This window comes from Engystomops pustulosus, chromosome 7 (assembly GCF_040894005.1).
Source record: "Engystomops pustulosus chromosome 7, aEngPut4.maternal, whole genome shotgun sequence".
Taxonomy (NCBI): domain Eukaryota; kingdom Metazoa; phylum Chordata; class Amphibia; order Anura; family Leptodactylidae; genus Engystomops; species Engystomops pustulosus.
In genome coordinates, this window is record NC_092417.1 from 130,649,073 (window position 1) to 130,676,661 (window position 27,589).

At 43.6% G+C, this 27,589-nt stretch overlaps 1 protein-coding gene across 5 annotated transcripts in view; it reads right to left on the minus strand.

Annotated features, from left to right (window-relative positions):
- Window positions 1-20,242, minus strand: part of VRK3 (VRK serine/threonine kinase 3) — a 124,214-nt gene extending 103,972 nt beyond the window's left edge. For 4 of the 5 annotated variants that reach the window (XR_011849002.1, XM_072117798.1, XM_072117801.1 and 1 more), the window contains exons 1-3: window positions 20,105-20,242; window positions 6,563-6,702; window positions 2,168-2,299 (exon numbers count right to left, since the gene is read on the minus strand). Coding sequence is in view for 4 of the 5 variants with exons in the window: in XM_072117798.1 (XP_071973899.1) it covers window positions 2,168-2,299; window positions 6,563-6,701 (271 nt within the window). In the remaining variant the exon portion in view is untranslated. Of the gene's footprint in view, window positions 1-2,167; window positions 2,300-6,562; window positions 6,703-8,714; window positions 8,775-20,104 lie in introns of all 5 variants that reach the window. The other variant, XM_072117799.1, reaches the window with a different exon arrangement.
- Window positions 20,243-27,589: the final 7,347 nt, after the last annotated feature.

The window sequence follows — 27,589 nt, forward strand, 5'->3', positions numbered from 1 at the left end:
TATTGCAACCTGTCACCAACTAAAAATTACATTCCTGGTGACAGGTTCCATTTAACCCCTCTACGGTATGGTGGGTGGGTGTTTGCTGCACAGGTAACAAACAGCAGCGATCACGGGTGGTAAATCCTTGATTGCCATCGGCAAACCGTCGTCACACTCGCCAGCCTGTGTGTACACAGTAGACTTAGTACACAGTAGACTCAACAACCGGGAGAAGAGATGAGATGTAAAGCAGGGAAACGCTGGGGATAAAGCCCCAACGCAAGTACAAGGTTTATTATTTGTGGCTGTGTATACTATTGCTGGGTGAGGTTGCGTATATTATCTGCTAGGGGAGACTGTGTAGACTGTCTATGGGGGATCTGCATATAGGGGATGGAGTTAAATTGAACTGGGTGGCCTTCTATGGAGTATTGTATATAATTTCATTTGGGATTATGTATATGGGGGCTGTTATAAAGAAATTAGGGGAACTGTTTATAAATATAACAGGGGCACATGTTCAATTTTCGTCTCAGGAAGCAAAAAGGCTAGAATCAGCTCTGGTTCTAGTTATTCATGGCAACCAATCAGAGCCCAGTTTTCATTTTCCAAAAACAGTTTATAAAATGGTTCCCATTAACAACTACCGTAGAACAAACTGCTGTTGGAAAATAAAAACAAACTGATTGGTTGCCATGAGCAACTAGAACAGTTTTGCTCTTTAACACTCTTCATAAAGGTCCCCTTATGTGTTAAAAGCAGCCTGTATGTATTTACATACCCTTGCCTTATCAGCACCCTTCCTGATTTTACCCATACTTTAGGTTTGGTGTCCTCGGTACAGCGACTCCACCTTAACCAGATATATTGCTTAATTGGCTGCAGAGTAGCCAATCAGGCAGCTTTCTGCCCCTAGAAACAAGGCATGGCTGTGATTAACCAGATGTGTACACCAGGTGTCCACCTGGCAAATCACATTCACGCCTAGTTGCTAGGGGCGTAAAGCTACCAGATTTGGTACTTTGCAGCCCATCAAGCAACATGTCCGGGTTAGGTGGAGCTGCCGAACAGAGGATGCCAGACCTAAAATTTAGGTCTGCTCATCTCCAATTACAGTATTGAGCAGTTACTAAAGATACTAAATACTATATACAACATTTTGTAACTTACATTTTATACAACATTTTGAAGAAGAACACTATACACACAATGAACTGCAGCATATTAAACATATAACATACAAGACCCGCATCTGAATTTAATAAGAGACCATAGTCTATTCATTTTTTCCCCTCTACCCATGTCCCAGTGCACAGAGATCTCTGTAAAGAGCAGCCAACGTGCATCAGGTGTATTAACTTTCCTGTCTATTCACCACCATAATTTCTGTTGAGCTGTTCAGATTCGTGTTTCATCAGTGAACAGCAATGAGGCCCAGTGTTCCCTCATCCAGCATAGTAAACATATACACCACCCCCCTAGACAAAATCTAAAAACTTTTGATTTAGTTTAGGTCTGCACCGTCTCTGATAAATAAGCCTCATTGTGTACAATTTGGTCACCAGTGTCAAATAAGGATATTTTTTAAAATAAAATGTGTTCAATTGATATAGACCATAGGAATTATGGAATTGGTGGAATAGAACATATGGACAACTTCAGGAAAGGACAAAACACAAATCTTTTGAATGATCTGTTTAAACCTAGGCTTGTAGCCATGACAAGGGGCGTCCTCTATGCCTTGATAAAAAACAGCACCCCTACCATTATAGAAAGGGATTCTTCTCTGTAAATGATGCAATGCTATATTCACACTGCCGTTGCCCGCCCGTACCGTACCGGGCAACGGCAGTGCACGGGGAGAGGAGGAGGAGGTGAGCGCAGCTCACCCCCGCCCCACTCCATAGGAAGTTATGGCGCACGGCACCGTACTACGGGTAAAGATAGGACAGGTCCTATCTTTTTCCCGGGTATGGAGCGGTACGGTGCCGCACGTGTGCGGCACCGTACTGCTCCCGTAGGGCGGCGTGCGCCCATTGCCGTCTATGGGGGACGTAAATCGGCCGTATGTACGTCCCCCATACGGTAGTGTGAATGTAGCCTGAGATTGTAGTAATGTTGCTACATGATTTTGTGATACATTGTACAAGAAGGACCTAGAGACATTTCCGTTAGAATTACTTACTCAACTTAGGTGTTTTTGGTGAAGACTCCATTATTTTTATTTCCTCCTTTTCTGGTGTTAAGTTCAATTTCCTCTTCAAGGCAGCCCCGGGTGAACCGGATGAACGTCTTTTATTGCATTTTTCACCACCAGCTTTAAAACAAATAATTTTTATTTCATTACTATTCTAAAACTATTACATATTTTTTGCAAGGGTTATTCAAATAATGTAGTTACTTTTTCCGTGATGTATAGGTCTGTATTTTGATGTAACTCTTATTTGTTAGTTTGTAATATGTAGGAAGTCTGAAATTTGCTTGTTTGTATGTCTGATATCACTATTTTTAACTCCTTCAAGACACAGCCATTTTGTAGCTTGTAGGGTTTTCCCACAAACAAAAGTCAGACCCTATCCAAGGGATATGGTCTAACCTGCTGATCAGTGGGGGTTTCAGTGAGGAGACCGCAGTAGCTCCGGCGCCGAGATCGTGCAGTCTCTGGCCTGCTTTCTGCAGGCTTCGCGCTGAACATATCTGGTAGGAGGATCAAAGAGACTACTTGGGGGTGGATTACCGTCACCGAGTAGCCTCAGGTCCGGCTACTCCAAGCTCCAGTAGCCTCTTTAGAAAATTTGCCTATTACCCGATAAAAGATTCTAAAAGATAGAGTGGAGTAAAGGATTAGCCCTATAAAGGGCTATCCTGACAAACGTTAGATGCAGTTTTCACCGGATCTTCCTTTATAGGTAGATCCATGGTGGTAGGTTTCCTTTAAGGAAACCCACCATGAGGAATCTACCATCAGTGGTGGATCTAATGGTAGATTCCTCCTGCCTGCCTCTGCCCTAAACTGTAATTTAATAACCCTAGCACCTAATCCAACTTGTTAAGAAGTTCATTTTAGTAATATGTAAATTAACTGAAGAGGCTACTGGGGCGTGGAGTAGCCTTAGCTTCCAGTGGCAGGCCAGGCTTGTACGTGCCCCAAATTGATTGTCAACAATGATAGCTCAAAGATGACATCTCTCTTGTAGCATAAAAAGCTTCACTGTATATTCCTAAAGAGGTATGTCTGAGTATTAAAATTAACCACAGCACAAAAATTCATTACAAAAACACCCAAAGTGTAATGTGTCTTGCCTTCACCAAATAAAAGCAACCATGAAAGTTTAGGCCAATAAATTCGAGTCAGAGATACTGATATGGTCCTAAATGAGATAACAGAGTGTGTAACAGTTATCTTACTGAATGGCCAATGCTCGCTCCAGTAGCCTCTGCAGTTAATTTACAAATTACTAAAATAAAGTTAGGTTTGGTTCCAGGATTATTAAATTACAGATGAGGGTAGAGACAGGCAGGAGGAATATACCATCAGATTTCCTACTCTTAGTAGAGTCCACATGGTCGGTTTCCTTGAAAGGAAATCTACCATTTGATTTCATGCATTATGAACCAAACCGACCTTGAGAATGCTGTAGTTACACTGATGTTATGAACATATCTTGTTTAATCCCTGAGCTGAGTGGTTTTGCTGACTTTCAGTTCTCAATAGGTAAAAGGGTTGCTTTCCTGAATAAATGTTATGGTTTGTTTGAAAAGTTATACAATTTTCCGATATACTTTCTTTATCTGTAGCAATTCCTTGTGGTTTACCAAATCTTAGCTGACATTTTACAGGAAGATGTATTGTTGTGTAATGTGAGCAGGGCCGCATCTGCCATGAGGCAAGATGAAAATTTCGCCTCAGGCGGCAGAATGCGGATCCCTGTAAAGGGTGTCGAAATTCGCCGCTCTAAAGTGGGCGATTCGGGCGCCCGTTAATGCCCGAATCGCCCACCAGCTAAATAAATCGCGCCTGTCTCTTTAAGACACAGGCGCAATTTATATGCGGAGCGACGCAGCGCCTTTCCGGCTGCTGCGTCGCTCCCTTCTAATCAGTGACACAGGTGTCATGACGTCACACCGCCTTTGTCACTGTGCGGAGCCGCGGCTCACAGAAGAGCCGCGTGAATACCAGGCCCGCGCGCCGAGGGAGCAGCTGCCTGCAGGTAAGTATATATTTTATTATTTTTCCTGTACTGTCATTTATTTTATGTGGCTAATAAGGGGGAGTGGGGAGGTATCGTGGGCATGGGAGGGGGGGGGGGGGAGGGGAGTACTGTATACATTATATGTGGCCATAATTGTTGTATACTGTGGGGGGGGGGTTGTATACATTACATGGAGCCAGAATTGTTTTTTACCTTGGGGGGTGGGGGTGTACTGTATATATTTTATGGGGCCAGAATTGTTTTATACTGGGGGAGGATGCAGTATATATTATATGGGGCCAGATTCATTTAAACTGGGGTGGGGGTGCTCTATATATTATATGGGGCCAGAATAATTTTATACTGGTGGGCTATATATATTGTATGAGGCCAGATTATTCTTTTCCTGGGGGGGGGGTTATATATTTAGATGGGTCCAGATTTCAGCTGGGGGGCTGTATATGGGATACAGTATATTACTAAGCTGGGAGGGCTGTATATGGGGTACAGTATATTACCAAGCTGGGAGGGCTGTATATGAGATACAGTATATTACCAAGCTGGGAGGGCTGTATATGAGATACAGTATATTACCAAGCTGGGAGGGCTGTATATGGGATACAGTATATTACCAAGCTGGGAGGGCTGTATATGGGATACAGTATATTACTAAGCTGGGAGGGCTGTATATGGGATACAGTATATTACTAAGCTGGGGGGCTGTATATGGGATACAGTATATTACTAAGCTGGGAGGGGGATGTATATGGGATACAGTATATTACTAAGCTGGGAGGGGCTGTATATGGGATACAGTATATTACTAGGCTGGGGGGCTGTATATGGGATACAGTATATTACTAAGCTGGGAGGGCTGTATATGGGATACAGTATATTACTAAGCTGGGAGGGCTGTATATGGGGTACAGTATATTACTAAGCTGGGAGGGCTGTATATGGGATACAGTATATTACTAAGCTGGGAGGGCTGTATATGGGGTACAGCATATTACTAAGCTGGGAGGGCTGTATATGGCATACAGTATATTACTAAGCTGGGAGGGGGATGTATATGGGATACAGTATATTACTAAGCTGGGAGGCTGTATATGGGATACAGTATATTACTTAGCTGGGGCTGTATATCGGGTACAATATATTACTAAGCTGGGGGGCTGTATATGGGGTACAATATATTACTAAGCTGGGGGGCTGTATATGGGGTACAGTATATTACTAAGCTGGGGGGCTGTATACGGGATACAGTATATTACTAAGCTTGGAGGGCTGTATATGGGATACAGTATATTACTAAGCTGGGGCTGTATATGGGATACAGTATATTACTTAGCTGGTGCTGTATATGGGGTACAGTATATTACCAAGCTGCGGGGATATATATGGGATACAGTATATTACTAAGCTGGGGGGCTGTATATGGGATACAGTATATTACTAAGCTGGGGGGCGGTATATGGGATACAGTATATTACTAAGCTGGGGGTCTGTATATGGGATACAGTATATTACTAGGCTGGGGGGCTGTATATGGGGTACAGTATATTACTAGGCTGGGGGGCTGTATATGGCATACAGTATATTACTAAGCTGGAGTGGGCTGTATATTAGGGGGTGCTATATATTCACATTGGTCAGGGTTGCACTGTATGTAAAATCATGTAACATAATAACAGGGTGGGATATATTAGTTATAGGATACAATAGATTACTTTGCATCATTTAAACTAAATGTTAGGGGGGTGTTGTATATTGATTGGTGCTGTGTATGCTATAATTTCAGTAGAATATTTATAATGAAGGAATGTTTTTTATGTGGGGAGAAAGCGGTCAGTTGTGTTGTGAGGGGTATATACTTTATACTGTAAGTGACTGTGGTATTTTTAGGGACAGCGGGTGGAGATGAGCTGCACGGAGCATGAAGATATCTGGCCGTGAATTCAGCCGTGATACGTCATGGATTGGAGAATCCGGAATGAAGTCCTACTGATGGAAGAGATTGTCATCTATAAGGTACTAGATGCCACTAATGTCTCTCAGATCCTGTAGTCAGTCACAGTGTCAGGGAGCTGCCTGTGGGGATGTTACTTGTTAGTAACGTTTTCAGCATTTACTTAACAGGGAGCCGGGGGGGGGGGGGGGTGCAGCATTTTAATATTCGCCTCAGGCAGCAAATATGCTAGAATCGGCCCTGAATGTGAGCTCTGATTACACTGTGATACTAACAAGCCGTGCACCTGTGTGACATCACATGACCACGGATTGGTTTTTATTCATAGAAGTAAATTGTAACTTCTCATTATACAAACAATAACATATATTTGCTGAAACTGGGCATCCCCTTTAATTACACTGAACCATTTTGTTACCTGGCTGTTGATTATGTTCATTTTGCGAAGAAGTCTCAGACTCCACAATTTCTTCTATAGGCAATTTTGATCCGCAATATGGGCAAAACTTGAATTCCTTTTCTGCTTTCTTCCCACAGTGAGGACAAAAATTGACCATTCTGCAAAAAAAGAGAATCAGAAAAAAAGATCTCTGATTAGAGTAAATACTCAAAGACATAGTCCACTGCACAATTACTCTATTATAGGCTGTTACATTGCACAGGAGAATTAAGGTTATTATGTTCAGGTTCTCTCCAGAGGCGAGACACTCGCCTGTCATGTAGGTCAGGATTATCTTTCTAAAGTTGTTGGGGAGGATGATGAAAAGGGACACAAAAACTACTTCCGTTCATTTGTTGCTGAAGCTTTCCTGTGGGCTTGGATTTTACAACTTTCACTGTGCTCCCCAAATGACATGTCTTCTTTATTCATTGGGTTAGTACGATCTCTGAGATAACAAATTTGTATAGGTTTTATGTTTTCATACATGTACAAAAATTAAAACCTCCTGTACAAAATATTTTGCAAATGTGCAATGTGCAAATCGCACATTATACATTACAAGTGGTCCCCTACTTAAGAACACCTGACTTACAGCCGACGCCTAGTTACAAATGGACCTCTGGATGTTGGTAATTTACTGTACTTTAGCCTTAGGCTACAATAATCAGCTGTAACATTGTTATTTAAGGTTTCTGCAATGAAGCTTTATTGTTAATCCTGGCTTATGAGAATCCATCATTTATAAAATCCAATTGTCACAGAGACCAAAATAAATTTGGTTGGATCTACAATGATAAAGTATACAGTTCCGACTTACATACAAATTCAACTTAAGAACAAACCTACAGAACCTATCTTGTAAATAACCCGGGGACTGCCTGTATATATAAAACACGATAGCCTCAGATCTTTGTGTGGCCCGAGGCCGTCATGGCAACTGATTGCTGCTCCCCAATGATGTCACAGGGAGCGACGATCAGAGCCAAGATGGCGGCACCCACATGCCACTGGCTCGTTAATGCCACTGGCGGCAAGGGTTAACACCCATGGTCAGTGCTAGCACCGATTGCGGGTACTAGTGACAGGTTTTTGCGTCATTGTGAAGCCCTCTTAATACTCTCCCCTATGCTACAAGACGTACAGGTACATCTTTTTGCGCTATGGGGTTAAAGGACTTCGACCACCTGGTATGTGTTGCGTTTATTTATTAAAAAAATTAATATTCGGTGAAAATTTTGAAAAAGTCTCGATTTTCAAAATTCAAAACGTTCTACTTTTTCCATACATAGTCATAACTGCAAAAAAAACTTGATAACTAACATTAACCGGATATCTGCTTTATGTCTCCATGGTTTTTAATGCATTCTCTCATTTTTTTAAGTTGTTATGGGGCGATCAAATTGTTATAAAAACACAAAATCATGCTATTGAGGCATCTGCTCAGGTATCAAGTCAGTTTAAGAGGTCTAGATATAAGTAAAAACCCATAAATTACCCCATTATAGAAACTACACCCCTTAACGTATGTAACTTATCACTTTTTAGAACATTTTTATTGTACAGATTGTTACGGACCCAGGAGGTTTTTTTTTTGGTGATTGTGTTTTTTTTTTTACTTTATTAGATATGTATAGGGAATGTTTGCTTGTTGGCGCCAACCTGTAAAAGTCCCATAAACACAAAGTTCTGATCGCTTGTTCAAGCGCTTCTTCACCTAACACAGTGTAAATACAGATATATCGCACTGTGTAATTTCATATTTTCAAATTTAACCCATTATCTAAAAATCCATAACTTTTTATTTGTGTAACTTTATAAAAGCTTGTTTTCTGCATAACCAATGGTACTTCCTGGTGACAGTATTTATTTAATTTTCTATGTCATGTATTGGAAAGCGGCACTCTTGATGGTGGCACTCAACAGGTTAACACCCGCAATTGGTGCCAGCACTAATCGTGGGTGTAAGTTGTGGGTGCTTGCTGCATAATGCACCTGCTGTGTATGGAGTGGGCTCCATACATCCTTACTTGACGTGTGATGTCACACGTTGGAAAGGAGTTAACAGCCATAACTTCCTTTGTTTGTGCAATACATTAAAAATTTTAAAAAAATATGGAATTAGACTTACCGGTAATTCGGTTTCCACTAGTGACCATGACGGCCCCCACCTGGAGGATGCTCCTATATCCTGTAGGGACAGGAAGCGCAAGAGATTAAAAGCTCCTCCCTAGCACCCAACACCAGTGTCTACCAAAGTACCACCCGGAAGGATGCAAGTGCGAGGAATTTCACATAGAACCATCTCCAAGAAGGAAGAAAGGGAGGGAAATAATGGGGGGCCGTCATGGTCACTAGTGGAAACCGAATTACCGGTAAGTCTAATTCCATATTTCCACCACGTTCCATGACGGCCCCCACCTGGAGACTTACCAGATTACCCCATTATTTGGGAGGGACCACCGCCTGCAGGATTTTCCTGCCGAATGCCAGGTCCTCCTGGGAGGCAATATCCAACCGATAGTGCTTTGCAAATGTCGAGGAACTTGACCACGTTGCTGCTCGGCATATTTGGTCCAGAGATGCACCCCTTTTTTCGGCCCAGGATGTCGCCATGGCCCTAGTGGAATGGGCTTTAATATCCCCCGGAAGGGAAGTGTTTGTGGTCTTGTAGCAGAGAGATATAGTGGATTTTATCCACCTGGCTAAGGTTGCCTTTGAGGCTTTCAACCCTCTATTCTTTCCCCCAAAGTTAACTAGTAAACTGGAATCTTTACACCACTCTTTTGTTGCTTCTAAGTAAAAGAGAACGCATCTCCTAACATCTAAGGTTTGCCACTTCCTTTCCCGTTCAGATTTAGGATTAGCACAGAAGGAGGGAAGAATAATTTCCTGTTTACGGTGGAATTCAGACACAACTTTAGGGAGGAAGAGGGGATCTAGTTTGAGAATTATTTTGTCATCTAAGATATTTAAAAAGGGTTCTCTGCGAGAGAGGGCCTGGATTTCACCCAATCTGCGTGCTGTGGTAATTGCTATCAGGAAGATAGTTTTAAATGTGAGGATTTTAATGTTTGCAGAATCCAGAGGCTCAAAGGGGGGCTCTGTGAGACTATTCAGGACCAGAGAGAGATCCCAAGAAGGGACTGGGTTGTGTATACGTGGTTTAATACGGGAACAGCCCTTAATGAATCTCCTGATCCATCTGTGATCTGCTAAGGGAAGGTCAAAATATATACTTAAAGCCGAAATCTGGACCTTAAGGGTGCTTGGTTTAAGACCTAGAGAAAACCCGGCCTGTAAGAAATCTAAAATTTGGTCTAAGTTTGGATTTTCTGGAGAAGGAGGATAATCCCCACACCAAGTACAGAATTTTTTCCAGATCTTGGCATAAATAGCGTTAGTCACTGGTTTCCTGCTTGCTTGAATAGTGTCGATCACTCCGGTAGAAAGGCCTTTGGTCATTAGGTATGCCCTCTCAGGATCCAGGCCGTGAGCTTTAGATGTCGCACGTTCTGATGAAACAGTGGACCCTGTAGAAGAAGATCCTGACGATAAGGAAGATGAACAGGATTATCTATAGCTAGTTCCTGAATAACCGGGAACCAACTTCTTTTTGGCCAGAATGGAGCAATAAGGATTAATAATGCCCGTTCTGATCTTAGTTTCTGCAAGATTTTGGGAATTAGAGGTATGGGAGGGAAGGCATAGACTAACCCCGACCCCCATGTATGACTGAAGGCATCTAACCCCGTAGGAGAGCCCCTATGGTCTAAAGAAAAGTATTTAGGGGATTTATTATTTAGATAGGTTGCGAAAAGATCTAAGGTTGGGGTCCCCCAGATATGACAGATTTCCCCAAAAGTTTGTGGGTTTAAAGACCATTCATGAGGATCTAATGTAACCCGGCTTAAGAAGTCTGCTTCTATATTTTCTGTACCTTTGAGATGGATAGCTGAGAGGGATAGAAAGTGTGTTTCTGCCCACCTAAAAATTTGATGTGATAACTCAGACAAAGATTTAGACTTTGTGCCCCCTTGCCTGCGCAAATAAGCTACTGTAGTAGTGTTATCAGAGAGGATTCTTATGTGTTGATTCTTTATGTGCAAGTGGCCCTTTTTGAATGTTTCTAGGACTGCCTTTAACTCCCGAAAGTTTGAGGACCTAGAACAAGTCTGGCTGTCCCACTGACCCTGAAAATAGTGGCCTGCCAACGCAGCCCCCCAACCTGACAGGCTTGCGTCTGTTTGGATTGTTAAGATTGGGTTTGGATTCCACCAAACTCCCTTCTTTAAGTTTATGGGACTCTTCCACCATGATAGTGAATGTTTGACTAAAAGGGGAATCTTTACCTTGTGGTCTAGATGTAGAGGGTTTTTGTCCCACACCCGGATAGTCCAAGCCTGCATAGTCCTTGTGTGGTTTTGAGCCCAAGACACGCACTGGATACAGGACGTCAGAAGGCCCAGAAGACTCAGAGCTGCTCGAATGCTGCACGACTCTTTCCTCTGGAAGAGACTTATGTTTTCCTTTATTTTTTGGATCTTTTCTAACGGTAGGAAAGAACTCTGCTTCACGGAATCTAGTTTTACCCCTAGAAATTTTTTCACCATCTCTGGTTTTAAATCCGATTTTTTCCTGTTTATGACCCAACCTAAGTCCTGGAGGAGACCTATGACTAACTGAAGGTGGGTCTTTAGGTCTGATTTGGTCTTTGCAACTAGAAGAAGGTCGTCTAGGTAAGGAACTATAATTATGCCCTTCAATCTTAGGTGGGCCACTACCTCTGCCATAATTTTTGTAAAAATACGGGGTGCCGAAGAGATCCCGAATGGTAGGGCTTTGAACTGAAAATGAAGTATTTTTCCCCCCGGGGAACGAACTGTGAATCTTAGGTATTTTTGGTGATCCTGGCAAATAGGGACGTGATAGTACGCGTCTTTTAGATCGATCGTACAAAGAAAATAATTTTTTCCTATCAAGGGGGTCGCTGACTTTATCGACTCCATCTTGAAGTGTTTGTACTTTATAAATTTGTTTAGTTTTTTTAGATTTATAATTAGACGGTAAGACCCATTGGGTTTTTTTATCAAAAAAAGAGGGGAATAAAATCCTTCCCCTTTTTCTATCTCCTGGACTGGAACAATCACATCCATCCGAAGCAATTGTTGGATGTTGGTCCAGAGATGGAGAGTTTGACTTTCTGGTAGATTTGGGTTCTGAAAATGTTGTGGGGGAATATGGAGAAATTCTACCCTGTAACCTGACTGGATGGTCTGGAGAATCCAAGGGTTTTGGCAGATTTTTTCCCATTCGGGCCTGAAATGGGAAAGTCTCCCCCCCACCTGTACGTCATTGTTTCCTCTGCTTGTGGTCTGGGTTAGAGAAAAACCCCCGACCTGCGCCTCCTTTTGTGTAGCTCCATCTACCTGTCTTTCCTTTGCCCCTAAAGGGAGGTTTCTCTTCCCTGGAGGAACGAAAGGGAAAGGGAAAGGAAGGTTTTTTAGGGGGAATTCTATTAATCGGAAACCCCTTTTTTCTGTCTGCAGCATTTTCTAGTATAGAATCTAATTCGCTGCCAAACAAAAATTCACCTTGGAATGGGATACCGCAGAGCATAGACTTAGATTTCGTGTCCCCACCCCACTGTTTTAGCCAGAGAGATCTCCGGACAGAATTGGTTAAGGCCGCCTCTTTGGCCGAAAACCTTAAAGCTTCAGCAGAAGCATCTGCTAAAAAGGCTGTGGCAGATTTGAGGAGGGGTAAAGACTCTATAATGGAATCCCTAGAGGTTTTATTTACCAGGTGTGATTCCAATTCTGACAACCAAAAATATAAAGTCCTGGCGACAGAAGTGGAGGCAATGTTGGTCTTAATATTTAAAGAAGACGTCTCCCAAGCCCTTTTAAGTAAGGCATCAGATTTACGGTCAAGGGGGTCTTTTAATTGGGCACTATCTTCAAATGGGAGATCCGTCTTTTTTACTACTTTAGCCACTTGAATGTCGACTTTAGGTATTTCTTCCCATAAAGTATTGTCCTCAAATTGTAATCTATTTCGGAATTCTTTGGGGATAGAAATTCTTTTTTCTGGCTCCTTCCATTCAGATAACACTAAGTCTTTTAATGTGTCAATTACAGGAAAGAAACTTTTCTTTCTGTATTTGAGTCCCCCAAAGAGATCACTCTGTACCGAGGTTGGTTCAGACACATCCTCTATTTCTAGTGTGCTTCTCAAGGCTTTTAATAAGCTGTCTAGATCCTCGGACGCAAACAAATACTTTGTGTGCCCCTGATCTTTTGAATGTCCCCCCTCTAGACTTTCTTCCGGTCTATCATCTAAAGAACAGGAAGGAAAATCTGAGTCTTGATCAGAAGAGGAAGACTGAACGTATCTAGGTTTTTTCCTAGGTGGTTCGGGTAAATGAGCAGCAATAGAGGAGGAAACTTCTTCCTTTATTGCGGACCTTATTTCGTCCATTAATGACGACCTTTCCTCTTTTAAAATTTTGGTCAGACAATCTGAACACAGGCTTTTCCTATAGTCCTCTGGTAATTTAGAACTACATAAGCCACATCTTTTAGAGGGTTTTTTAAAGGGGTTTATCTCTCTCTAGGTAAAAAGTAAAAAGAAATCTCGTGTCTCCCTAGGGAGACTCTCTTGCATCCTATATCCCGAAGGGACAGGAAAGCACTGGTGTTGGGTGCTAGGGAGGAGCTTTTAATCTCTTGCGCTTCCTGTCCCTACAGGATATAGGAGCATCCTCCAGGTGGGGGCCGTCATGGAACGTGGTGGAAAATCAGCTTTTTTTGAGACACATAGGGATAGTTAAAAATATATTATTAATCAATTCCCTAGTATGTGACAGTCGTTTTAATATATAATATGTATGGTCTTGAGTACAAGGGGCAACAATGTTAATGTGTTTTCACAAAAACGGTGATAACACTTACCCCCCGAGGATATGTGTCAGTTCTTTTGCAGACATCTCTGCATTGGTTTTTCTGAGAACTACTATGGACCTGTCTTGCTGGAGTGGGGAAGTGAGGGTGGGCCCCACTCCATCCGGAAAGTCCGGGTTTTGGGCTGTCCATACTATCAGGCTACAGCTGTGCTGGGCTGATAGAAGCGGATCAGTGCTTACCCACAGGGCTCACTCTGAACCTGGGGAGTCTGCTACTGTGGGTTGTTTGGGAGGCCGTGCGGTAAGCGCAGTCTTTGGTAGCTAGGAGAGAGTATGTGTAATTAGTGGCGGACGGACTTTTCTTTTTTTTTGGAAAAAATGTGTGCCCGTCTACCTCAGGAGAGGACGACCCCGCTACCAATTTACTGTATAAATACACTCACCGGCCACTTTATTAGGTACACCATGCTAGTAACGGGTTGGACCCCCTTTTGCCTTCAGAACTGCCTCAATTCTTCGTAGCATAGATTCAACAAGGTGCTGGAAGCATTCCTCAGAGATTTTGGTCCATATTGACATGATGGCATCACACAGTTGCCGCAGATTTGTCGGCTGCATATCCATGATGCGAATCTCCCGTTCCACCACATCCCAAAGAAGCTCTATTGGATTGAGATCTGGTGACTGTGGAGGCCATTTGAGTACAGTGAACTCATTGTCATGTTCAAGAAACCAGTCTGAGATGATTCCAGCTTTATGACATGGCGCATTATCCTGCTGAAAGTAGCTATCAGATGATGGGTACATTGTGGTCATAAAGGGATGGACATGGTCAGCAACAACACTCAGGTAGGCTGTGGCGTTGCAACGATGCTCAATTGGTACCAAGGGGCCCAAAGAGTGCCAAGAAAATATTCCCCACACCATGACACCACCACCACCAGCCTGAACCGTTGATACAAGGCAGGATGGATCCATGCTTTCATGTTGTTGACGACAAATTCTGACCCTACCATCCGAATGTCGCAGCAGAAATCGAGACTCATCAGACCAGGCAACGTTTTTCCAATCTTCTACTGTCCAATTTCGATGAGCTTGTGCAAATTGTAGCCTCAGTTTCCTGTTCTTAGCTGAAAGGAGTGGCACCCGGTGTGGTCTTCTGCTGCTGTAGCCCATCTGCCTCAAAGTTCGACGTACTGTGTGTTCAGAGATGCTCTTCTGCCTACCTTGGTTGTAACGGGTGGCGATTTGAGTCACTGTTGCCTTTCTATCAGCTCGACCAGTCTGCCCATTCTCCTCTGACCTCTGGCATCAACAAGGCATTTCCGCCCACAGAACTGCCGCTCACTGGATGTTTTTTCTTTTTCGGACCATTCTCTGTAAACCCTAGAGATGGTTGTGTGTGAAAATCCCAGTAGATCAGCAGTTTCTGAAATACTCAGACCAGCCCTTCTGGCACCAGCAACCATGCCACGTTCAAAGGCACTCAAATCACCTTTCTTCCCCATACTGATGCTCGATTTGCACTGCAGGAGATTGTCTTGACCATGTCTACATGCCTAAATGCACTGAAGTTGCACCATGTGATTGGCTGAATAGAAATTAAGTGTTAACGAGCAGTTGGACAGGTGTACCTAATAAAGTGGCCGGTGAGTGTATATTGGAGAAAATACAATTTGCATCGCCATGTTTCCAGAGGATATTACATATAATAATCTCTGGTAACATGGTGATGCAAACTGTATTTTCTCCTATTTCGTTTTTACTCAGATAAAAGAGCTACCGAATATACTCGAGTATAAGCAGACTTCTCAACTTCTGACGCCGGCAGGTCCTCTTCAATCCATCGCAGCCCCAGCATCGGCTCCGTGTCCTGGTCCATCACAGGCATCATGATGTCAGGCGCACGGACCGCGCGGGGACACAATGTTTGGAAGAAGACCTGCTGGTGGGAAAGTCACACTTTTTGTATTTTTCCTACTTGCATTATATTGCGGGCCAGGGCTGGCGGGCTATACCCTACAGGGGGCTGGCGGGCTATACCCTACAGGGGGCTGGCGGGCTATACCCTACAGGGGGCTGGCGGGCTATACCCTACAGGGGGCTGGCGGGCTATACCCTACAGGGGGCTGGCGGGCTATACCCTACAGGGGGCTGGCGGGCTATACCCTACAGGGGGCTGGCGGGCTATACCCTACAGGGGGCTGGCGGGCTATACCCTACAGGGGGCTGGCGGGCTATACCCTACAGGGGGCTGGCGGGCTATACCCTACAGGGGGCTGGCGGGCTATACCCTACAGGGGGCTGGCGGGCTATACCCTACAGGGGGCTGGCGGGTTATACCCTACAGGGGGCTGCTAAAAAAAAAGTCTAAATTATAACACAAACCCCACATATATAGTATCACCGCGTCCGTAACAACCCGTAGAATAAAAGTAAATGATTTTTTTCCTATTGAATCCCACAAAAAAATGCTATAATAAGTGATCAAAAACATATGTACTTCAGAATGATACTGGTGCAAAGTCCAACATTTCCCGCAAAAAACAAGCCATCAACCCATCTCTGTAGCCAAAAAAGTAAAAATGTTATGCCCCTTGGAAGACAGCAATGCAAAAAATTATAGATTTTTTCCCACATTAGGTTTTATTTGGCAAATTCAGTAAAATGTAAGAAAAATATTAGCCCCTTCCCGCCGCAGCCCTTTTTCGTTTTTGCGTTTTCATTTTTCTCTCCCCACATTCAAAAATCTGTAGCTTTTTTATTTTTCCATGTACAGAGCTGTGTGATGGCTTATTTTCTGCTTAACAAATTACATTTCAAAATGGTGGTATTTAATATTCCATGCCGTGTACTGGGAAGTGGGAAAAAGATTCCAAATGCTGTGAAATTGGTAAAAAAAAACGCATTTGTGCCGTATTCCTGTGGGCTTGGATTTTACGGATTTCACTGTGCGCCCCAAATGACATGTCTACTTTATTCTTTGGGTCGGTACAGTACGATTCTGTGGGTGCCGTTTTTTGCGGATTTTGATGACGTTTACAATGTTATCATTTTTAAGACTGTACGACCTTTTTGATCACTTTTTATAGAATTTTTAATTTTTTTTTAAATGGCAAAAAAGTGCCATTTTCGACTTTGGGCACGATTTTCTGTTACGGGGTTAAATGCAGTGAAAAACCGTTATCATATTTTTATAGATCGGGTATTTTCGGACGCGGCGATACCTAATGTGTTTATGATTTTTACTGTTTATTTATATTTTAGGTTTTTTATTATAATTTTTTTTTAATTTTTACTATTTTTCAGACTCCCTAGGGTACCCTAGGGTGTCTGTACGATCCTATCATATACTGCCATACTACAGTAGCACAGTAGCTGATAGCACATTGTAATGAATGGGTTAACCCGAAGTAGCTCCGGGTCTTCGTGAGACCTGAAGCTACCATGGCGATGGATCGCCGCAATGACGTCACGGGGAGCGACGATCCTGAGAAAGATAGCGCCGCCCACGCGGCAAAGGCGATCTGGCGATCTGCGGGAAAACACCCCCAATCGCGGATGTTACCGATAAGCCTTTGCTTATGCAGTATGCAGCAAAGACTTACCGGCTATGGAGAGGGCTCGGCCCGCGAGCCGTCTCCATGCACCGAGACCCGACATATGATGTACTATTGTAAGCCGCGTGACATCAAAATAAATTATCCAGACATTTCAAAAATTATGAAAATGTAAAGTAGACATATGGGAAATGTTATTCAGCAACTTATTTAGGTGGTAAATCTATATGCCTGAAAACGCGATGATTTTGAATTTCGAAAATGGCAAATATTTCAAAAAATTCATCATTTTTTTCTTTTTTTTTGTAAATAAATGCCAAAATGAACGCCAAAATGAACTACAACATGTGGGGGGAAAAAATCTCAGAATCACTTTGATACGTGTTCAAGAGTTATAACCATATAAAGCGACGCAAGTCAGAATCCAAAAAATGGGACTGAGCCTTAAGCTATAAACTGGTTGCGTCATTAAGGAGTTAATGAAAATGCTTTTATTTTTATATGCTGTGGATGAAGGTTGATAACAGTATGATAACACACCCCTGTGCAGTGAAGAATGTGGCCTTTGGCTGATTTACGATACTGCCCACTCCAAGGAGAACATGGGGCCACATTTATCACTTTTGTGCGCCTAAGTGTAGTAGTTGCGCCTAAATTCTGGCGCACTGTTTTGCCAGAATTATCACAAGCTACAACCATCTGTGATAAGTATATTTTCTGACTCTTATTAATCACTTTACTTTAACACAGTTTAGGTGCAATTTTGGCGCAGTTTAGGCGCAATGTTAGATTCGGGCACTTACATGTGATCCTGCTACAAGCTCCTCTCTGCTTCTCCCACAGCCCAGCATGAAGATAATTTTCTCAAAAAGAATACTTGGCACTCCTTGTTCGTTTTCATTTGAACATGATAAATTTTTTTATTTATTACAAGTGGAGGTTTAGAATGGCAATCCAATTCAAAAATGCAACGTTTCGGTCTACGCAGAGACCTTCATCAGGCACGGATTGCATGGTATATTGAGAAAGAGACAGGTGGATAGATGTGCGGTGCTATGACCGCTAGAGCGCTGGGGAGTGTAGCAGTGGACACATCCGCTCAGGAATGTGTAAATAGAAGGTAATGAACTGTAAATAGAGTCTGCAGCTCCTGTCTGCAGTGTATCTAATGTCTGTGTTATATGTCCTAGTGCAGTGATGGCTAACCTATGGCACTGGTGCCAGAGGTGGCACTCAGAGCCCTTTTTGCGGGCACTCAGGCCATCACCAGAGATGACTCCAGGTATCTTCCTGCAGTCCCAGACAGCCCAGGACTTGCTGTGCACAGAGCTATTTTAAAGTGACAGCACTAACTGGGACTATTTTCTGCTTTATTGGTGTCCTCAGGGTGCTGGTATCAATGAAAACTGTGACAGAGAAGGGAGTATAAATCACAAATTAAATTTCTGTGTTGGCACTTTGCGATAAATAAGCGGGTCTTTGTTGTAGTTTGGGCACTCAGCCTCTAAAAGGTTTGCCATCACTGTCCTAGTGTCTGGCTGAGCTTTGCTGCTCGAAATGAGCTCTTCTGCAAAGGGGCTCAGTGCTTTTTTCTCAGATAACGCCACCTTCGGGCTGGAGTGTTTTTGCGCCCGTTTTTGCGCCTAAATGAAAACGTTGCAAGTGATGAATATCATTAGGCGCAGCAAAACATCTGGATTGGTAAGATAGATGAGGGAAAGCCGCTTATTTTTGCTGCGTGGCTAGTTTGGCGTTTAATCGCAAAAATGGCGCAAAAACGGTGCGCCTGAATGAAAAGGCGCAAAAACAACAGAAAAAACGAGTGATAAATGTGGCACATAGCTTTTGTTTCTGGGATTCCCATGTGATAATTTACCAATGAACTATGGACATTACTTCTTATCTTTAGCTAACCAAGCCCAAATCCTGCCTCACTAAAAGTTATGTATAATCCTTTGTGATGCAAATAAAGTTTCTCATATCTGCCTAAACTTTCATGGCATCACTTCACAGAGATTGAGATATTATACCATCCGGTGTCTTGTGTGATTTCTTTACAGCTCTCTCTGTGAATTTTATTAGTCATTAGAGAAACTGAGGCTGTGTGAACAGGGGCAGAACTTGACACACCCACAGTGTTCCAAATCACTGCGGTACAAAGAAACGGCATAATGAAGTCTAATGAATGAGTATTAGCGAGGAGGAAGTGTATCATTTATGCTCCTCCACCGCCATTCCATTGAGTACAATGCACTACAGAATTATTACAGAAGTGCTCTTGCTGCATTCTAGTAAAGGGCTCCAGTACTGCCGTATGTAAGGGTGCGTTCACACGTTGCAGTTAAAACTGCATCACAATCAGCTTTGAGGTGGTTTTAGGTGCAGTTTTGTCAATTGAACAGGTAAAAAACATGAACTGAACGAGTGAATTTGATTTTAAAGGGGAAATCTGCTCCACAAATGTCCATCACCTGTTCAGTTCATGTCTTTCACCTGTTCAATTGACAAAACTGCACTTAAAACCACCTCAAAGCGGAGTGTGAACGCACCATAACACAGAGATAGGACCTAGTAGTAAGTGAGCAGGCTGACACATGGTACAGTAACCTGCTATACAAAACCCACCAGCTACATGACAGACACATGACCTTATAGTAAGTGAGGAGGAACACTGGGTTATGCTGCAATGAAGAGACTGACACATGGTACAGTAACCTGCTATAGAAAATCTGCTAGATACTATAAGGTCCGTGCCTGTTATTTAAGTGAGGAGGAACACTGAGTTATGCTGCGGCGAAGAGGCTGACACATGGTACAGGAGGAACAAGGAGACACTTGTGCAGGGAAGAGGTATACACGATACAGTAATCTGCTGCAAACAAACCAGCCCCCATTGCATGGCATATGACAGGCGTGCATTGGTGTATTTACAGACAACCAGGGAGACAGCCGCGTAACATTCCTTAATAAAGCATTATATTACAAGCTGGAGTCACTATAAACACTACTGCAGAAAGAACACACAACAATGACACGTATTACTCTACAACACGGTACCTCGTAACTGCCCAACGGCTACAAGCAGGAGCTCAGGAAAACACACGAAGGCTACGTCACAGACACGTGACCTGACGTATGAGAAGAAAGTGAAAGCATGCACTAACAACCAACCACAGAGATTGCACTAGAGCTCCCTCTAGTGGTTATCCTCAGCGAACACAAGGAAAATGCGCGTCTAGACTCCAGAGGCAGTTTATCAGCCTAATACATACTACATTTTTGTGGGTCTCTTTGCAGGGACTTAGTTTGCTAGACATAGATTTTGTGCAGGTTCTAGTATTTGTTTTCAAGGTCCGCTCAGCTTTCACACCCTGTTATTCACTATTTTTAAATGTAACTGACTATATGGTGGTTGCCTAAAGAACGGGTCCAACCATGGATACATCCTTTGCCGAGCCCTAATTGACCTCTACACAGCATAATTCCTTTTAGTGTCCCCCAATAGCTCCATGCTGCCCCTTCATATTCCAGCTCCCCCTATTATTGTGCCCCTCAGGTCCTCCTCATTTTATGACCTTTTCAAATTGTGCCCCATACAGTTTGCATGATAACTGGGGAAAAAAGGACAAAAAAAAAATATATAATACATTTTCCAAAAAACGCATGTGTTTTCAAAAACGTATGCATTTTCAAAAACATGTCAGTTTTTGAAATGCATGCATTTTTTAACGGACTGCTTAAAAACAGCCCAAAAACGGATACAAAATGCCCCGTGTGCCGCCGGCCTAAGGGTGGTAGAACGTGTGGCATTTTGAACTAGTTTTTAGGCTGTTTTTAAGCAGTCCCTTAAAAAACGCATGCATTTTTTTTTTTTTACATGTCACCCGTGGCCCTCTCTGTGGAGCCGTTCCCTCCGGCCCATACTTAACTCTCCATGACCCTACTCCCATCCAGGCTAGGCCGCGCGTGCCAGCGCACCGCTGATTGGTGCTGGCCACTTCTGGGTTTTACATAAACACCGGTGGCTCCCATTATTACTTGCTGAATCTTTGCAATGACTAGCCTTAGAGAAAGCTTCCTGCTGTCCTTGGTCCCGTTTCCTGCCCTGCCTATATTCCTGTTTTGACCTCGGACCTGACCTTGCATCTCTTCCGCCAGCCCTGACTACGTGCCTGAATCTAACCTCGAGCCTGAACACTGGTTCTGTACTTCAAACTTGGCTGCCACCGCGGACTAGTCACACCTGGTGCCATTAAGTTGTCCCAGGTGTCAGCTAGTACTATCTCCCATGGCAGTCCAGGGAGTCCACTGTCCCCGAACCCTGACAGTAAGATCCGGCTATGGACCCTGCCAAGGTGCCGCTTCCGATTCTGGCTGATCTTAGCAGCGTTGTCGCACAACAATTCCAGCAGATCGCAACACAAAGAGAGCTGCTTGGTCAAGTCACCGCCACGCTGCAACAGATGCTTTCCACTCAGGATCTGCATCAGGCTCCAGCGACTACTCCAGCGTCAGTTCCTGCAACTTCTCCAGTCACATCAGCCTGTTTACCGGCGGCTGAACCAAAGACTCTCCATGCCTGATGAGTATGATGGGGATCCCAATCTGTGCAGGGGCTTTATCACCCAGTACTCCTTGCACATGCCTTCCTAGTTTGTCACCGAATGCTCCAAGGTGGCATTCATTGTCAGTCTTCTCTCCGGGAAAGCCCTGGCCTGGGTAACCCCTCTATGGGACAGAGGCAATCCAGTCCCGGCTACCCATACTGCATTTGTGTCCGTGTTGGAGGAACCCGCACAAGCCTCCTCAGCTGAAACGGCGCTGCTGAACTTACGCCTAGGGGACTCGCCTGTAGGCGAGTATGCTGTCAAGTTCCGTACCCTGGCTTCCAAGCTCTCTTGGAATGATGGGGCACTGTCCGCAACATTTAAAAAGGACTGTCAGCTCAGGTTAAAGACGCATTGGCCTCCACTGACCTGCCGGCTACTCTGGCCACTCATATAGACGTGTGGTTCATGGAGCATGCTGACGAGTTGTGTCACGGGCAACTACAGGCCCGGCTTCCACGTCTACCTCGCTTGACTCGGTTTTCAAAAAGCTGCTCCAGCCTCCAGCCGCACAGTCTGCAGAGGAGCCTATGCAAGTGGACAAGGTCCTTCTCTCAACCAAGTAACATTCCAGATGTTGCAAGGAGAATCTGTGCCAGTCCCAAGTAAATCATTGGGGCTTGTCCTGTCCGCCCCCATCATCCGGGAAACGCCAGCACCTAGGGTTCATGGGAGAAGCATCCCTAGGTGTGAATACAGCTTCTCAACTCCTGACAGTTCCTGTGCTCCTCAGTGTTGGTACCCGCACTTCTGTGCAAGTCTCAGATTTCTTGGACTCTGGTTCTGTGGGGAAATTTGTGCATGCCGCTCTAGTCTCCCGGCATCATATTCCGGTGGTTCCTCTCGAGAAGTCTTTTGTTATTTCCTCGGTCAGCTTCTCTCCGATCCGCTGCTTCACTGAGCCTGTCAGTTTTCAAGTTGAAGCTCTTCACAAGGAAAGACTGTTCTTCTATGTTTTGCCATGCTCCACCGCATCTCTTCTTCTGGGTCTTCCATGGCTGCAACTTCACACCCCGGTCCTCAATTGCAAGACTCCTGCATTGGGGATCAGGATGCCACTCACACTGCACGGTCACACCTCTACCTTTCCTGAATTCTTCTGTGTCTCGCAAGTCTCTGGAGGGTCTGCCAGCATGCTACCGGGACTTTGACAATGTTTTTTCCAAAAAACAGGCAGAGACTTTACCCCTGCATCATCCCTATGATTGCCCAGTGTACCTGCTGCCTGGAGCCTCGCCTTCTAGAGGTTGTGTCTACCCTCTCTCTGTTCCCGAGATGGCTGCCATGTCCGAGTACATCAAAGAGAACCTGCAAAGAGGTTTCATACGCAACCTCTCTGGCCGGTGCAGGGTTCTTTTTTTGTTACTAAGAAGAACGGCTCTCTGCGTCCCTGCATAGACTATCGCGGGCCGAACAAGGTCACGGCTAAAAACCGCTACCCCCTGCCATTGATTACAGAGCTCTTCGACCATCTGCGAGATGAGCATGTAGATTCTATGAGTGGGTTCCAAAGTGGTTCTCCAAGCTGCATCTCCGTGGTGGACATTTTGAATACTCTGTAATGCACCTGCTGTCTTACAGGAGTTTGTGAATTACATTTTCAGTGACCTTCTGTATACATGTGTCATGGTCCACCTGGGCGACAACTTGGTGTATTCTGCAGACCTCGAGACCCATCAATCACATGTACATCAAGTTCTTGGCTGGCTACAGGCTAATCATCTCTATGCCAAGCTTGAAAAATGTTAGGTTCACCAACGCAGCCTACCATTCCTCGGCTACATAATCTCAAAAAGAGGCCTCCAGATGTATCCTGCTAAACTCTTTGCAGTTCTTTAGTGGCCACGCCCAGAAGGTCTACGAGCCATTCCTGGGTTTTGCGAACTATTATCGGCAGTTTATTCCACATTTTTCCATTGTGGTGTCTCCTATCATGGCACTTACCAAGAAAGATGCCAATCCCCGTGCCTGGCCTCCTGCAGCTGAAGAGGTGTTCTTCAGGTTGAAGTCCACCTTTGCCTCGGTTTCTGTTCTCACTAGGCCGGACTCTGAGAAACCCTTTCATCTTGAGGTGGATGCATCCTCTGTGGGAGCTGGAGCAGTGCTCACCCAGAAAGGGCCTAAGGGCCGAACTCTCCCATGCGCTTTCTTTTCCAGGAGTTTTCTTCAGCAGCGAGAAATAACTCTATTGGTGACAGAAAACTGTTGGCCATCAATCTTGCTCTGGAGGAGCGACGGTATCTACTAGAGGGAGCTTTCCATCCCGTTTGTGTGTACACTGACAACAAGAACCTACTGTACCTCCAGACAGCACAGCACCTGAATCCCAGGCAAGCCCGTTTCAACCTGTTAATCCACTTCCATCCTGCAGAAAAGAATGTCAAGGCTGATATCCTGTCCCGTGCTAAGGATGTCATTGGAGAGGAGCCAGTTCCTTGGCATATCATTTCTCCTGAACAACTTGTTGTTGCAGCACCAGTGGATCTTCGGGAGCTACGTATGTCAGACCTGCTCTCCGAAAGAGGATTCTGTCTTGGGGACATTCTTCGGGATTGGCTTGGCACCCAAGGGTCCAATGTTCCGTGGCCCTCATCTATGTCCGGCATCCTGCTCCTTCTGTGCCCATAACAAAGCCTCTTGTCTCAAACAGGCTAGACTGTTACTTCCGTTACCGATACCCAGTTGTCCGAGGTCTCATGTGGCTGTGGACTTTGTCACTGATCTTCCTCTCTCCTCTGGCAATACTGACATCTGGGTGGTGAGAAGCGTAGGACTCCTCTTGACTTCTCTCCAGGTAACAAAGTGTGGTTATCTTCCAGATACGTCCGGCTGAAGATGCCTAGCTACAAGCTTGGTCTCCTCTTCCTTGGTCCTTTTGAAGTTATCAAGCACATCAACCCAGTGGCCTACAGACTCTGCCTTCCTCCATCTATGCACATCCCAACCTCCTTCCATGTCTTCCGCCTGAAGCCTGTCATCTTGAACCATTTTTCTCAACATTCTCCTCCTCCTGAGGCTGACTCTACTGATGTCTATGAAGTCAAGGAGGTGTTGGAAATGAAGACCGTGAGGGGCAAGCAGTTCTTCCTTGTAAACTGGGGTTCGGGCCTGAGGAGAGATCCTGGGAGCCTGAAGAGAATGTCTAGGATCGAAGTCTCCTCCAGAGGTTTCATGGGACCAAGAAGAGGGGAAGGTCGCGTGTAATATGTGATCCTGGTTGCTATGACCACTAAAGTACGTGCCAGTATATTTTTGAGGATACGGATGGTTAACCCTAGCAATGTAGGATAATGTAAAGGTAGAACAGACATAGAAAAAATGTGGCTCATCATAACCAATTTTCAAACATGAGCGGGACATCACAATAAATACTGCACACATTTGTAATATGTACTTCATTATGCCAACTTATAACTGCTATTTCATCCTCAATACTATACCTCTCTAAAAATGGTCCATATGGTTTGTATCCTTCATTGTAACTTTACACCGGAAGCGGTCATACATCTCCGTTACACTAAAATATTATATTATGGATCATAATGTAGTAGAGTCAATTATCTATATGTTTTTAACTTCTATGTGAACATTTTATTTCATCTATTTTAGAAAAAATCTATTTTTATGGATTTTATTCCGTGTTACCGGTCCCCGGTAACTCGATGAACTGGATGTAATCCAAATACCGATGATCACGTAATTCCGGTCTTTTATGTATTTATGTATGAAAATTAAATGTGACTTGTATTGCCTGACGAAGGTTCAAGTACTGAACCAAAAGTACTGAAACAATTTTATTGCTGTTTTTATAATAAAAACGGATGTTGATTATAATATCGGGAGTGCAGAGTATCTGTTGTTCGCTTGTCATACACGTGCATGGAGCATCAGTAAAAGTTTGACGTTGTGATACCATCCATCGGTGAACCTAGAACGCGGAGGATGGGACGTCTCGTAGATAAGCTGCCAGGATACCCACTCATAGAATCTACATGCTCATTGATGTGAAAAACAAGGTGAGAGTCTGAACGCTCGAAAAGGAAAATATTCACGTAATTTTTATCATTTAATGCACAAGGAGAGCGCTCTCTTTTGTCTTTTTTCTGTCTTTCTCTCTGGGAGTTTGTATATTTAGTGAATACCCCGACTGACCCCCAGGCTTTTAAGATGTATTATACTCATTGCCTAGAGTAGCCTATTAAAGCTCAGAGCTGATATTAATGACCTGTGGCAAAATAGAAGCTGAGCTGTGATTGGTTGCTTATTGCCACAGAAGACAATGAATCCTGTATGCGGTGGTTATCATATTACCTCACATATTACTTCCCATCTTACCTCACACCTGAGCTGTAATATACTCATTGCCTATAGTAACTAATCAAAACTCAGAGCTCACGGCTCAGCTTCCAACTGCCACAGCAGCAGCAGACAATGGTTCCTGTATATAGTGGTTAATAAGTGTATTTTTGGAAAGCGCCAGGTGAACATTTCTGCTCAAAACCGAGTCTATGACGTCCCTTGAGACATAGAGAGCGGCTGTGCTCAATTAGGTGATTATAAACGCAACATTGCAGATTCCCTTAGCGGACATACATACTTACATACATACACTGAGCTTTATATATAAGATTAACCTGATTTACAGGGTCCCAAAGGTTACACATTGCTGGGATAAGTTTGAATGCAACTAGAAAGGGCATTCTGTCATGTTGTTAAGGCCTCTGGGTGTGAGTGACACAGTAAATTTAAAAGGATTTACATTGTCTTAGGGCTCTATCAAATTGGTGCTGTTTTTCACATCCATTCTTTCACAGATACCTCAATGAGCCCTTGATTTCTATGTTTTATCACATTTGCCTCTTTTTTCATTGATCCGTGGAAATAATTTGTCCATTGTTTTCCACTGATGCGGATCACGGATTTGTTTATTTAAACAAATGTTATGTTATGTTAAAAGACAGTTTAGACAAAATACCTTTTGGTGCTATGATGTATTATGAGAGCTGCTAACGCTCCAGAAAAATGGAGCCTCTATTAAGTGACACCATTTTGCAAATTTTAACCTCCACTTTTTCACTTCTATGAAAGGGTTAAAGAAAGATGTTACTTTCTCGCTTTGGCAGCATTTATCCTAAAATTGGAACAATACAGAGAAAATTTTCATTTGTATGGGCAAAGGGGAAAAATTCCATGCCTTGGTATAACATTAACTTATCCGATATCTTGGTTAAGCAGAATCCCCAGAACAAAAATGTTACTATTACCCAAAATATTGTACTTTTTTAGAAATGTACCTGTTATTGTCCCATTAAACACAAAATAACGAATACAACACATTATACAGAAAAATATATAGAAGGCACAGAAGGTTAGGATAGCTGCTGAAATACTACATCTCCCCCCACCCTCCCACAAATAAAGGTGGGCTAAGCCCTTTCATCAAAGCTTACTACCAGGCAACATTACTAGACCAAATAAAATCCTGTCGAAACAACGACCTTCCGAAACAATGGGTAAAATAGAAACGGACCGATTGAACCAATCAAATTTCATTACTGTATATTATATTAATGTATATGAAATGTCTGGGACTTACTGCAGGTCCCACAGCCATCCTGTAGTAATAAACACTGGAGCCTGGTGGTCAGGCAGGACTCAATAGTGCATGTCTGGCCACTGCTGCCAAAATGTGAGGTGGTCGTTTCTAAGGACAGCATGGCTACATTTATGAGAAATTATCTTCACACTAGAACATTTTTTTTAATAACATCCAATTGAAGAAATGTTTACATATGGCAAATGAATTAAATTAAAAGTAAATGTCCAGATGGGAATACCCCTTTAAGCATCCAGATAAACTACCATTTCAGGAAAAATGGGAAAAATAATTAAATAGGGTATACATGACTCCGCTCCCAGATGCTGGCTTACGTCA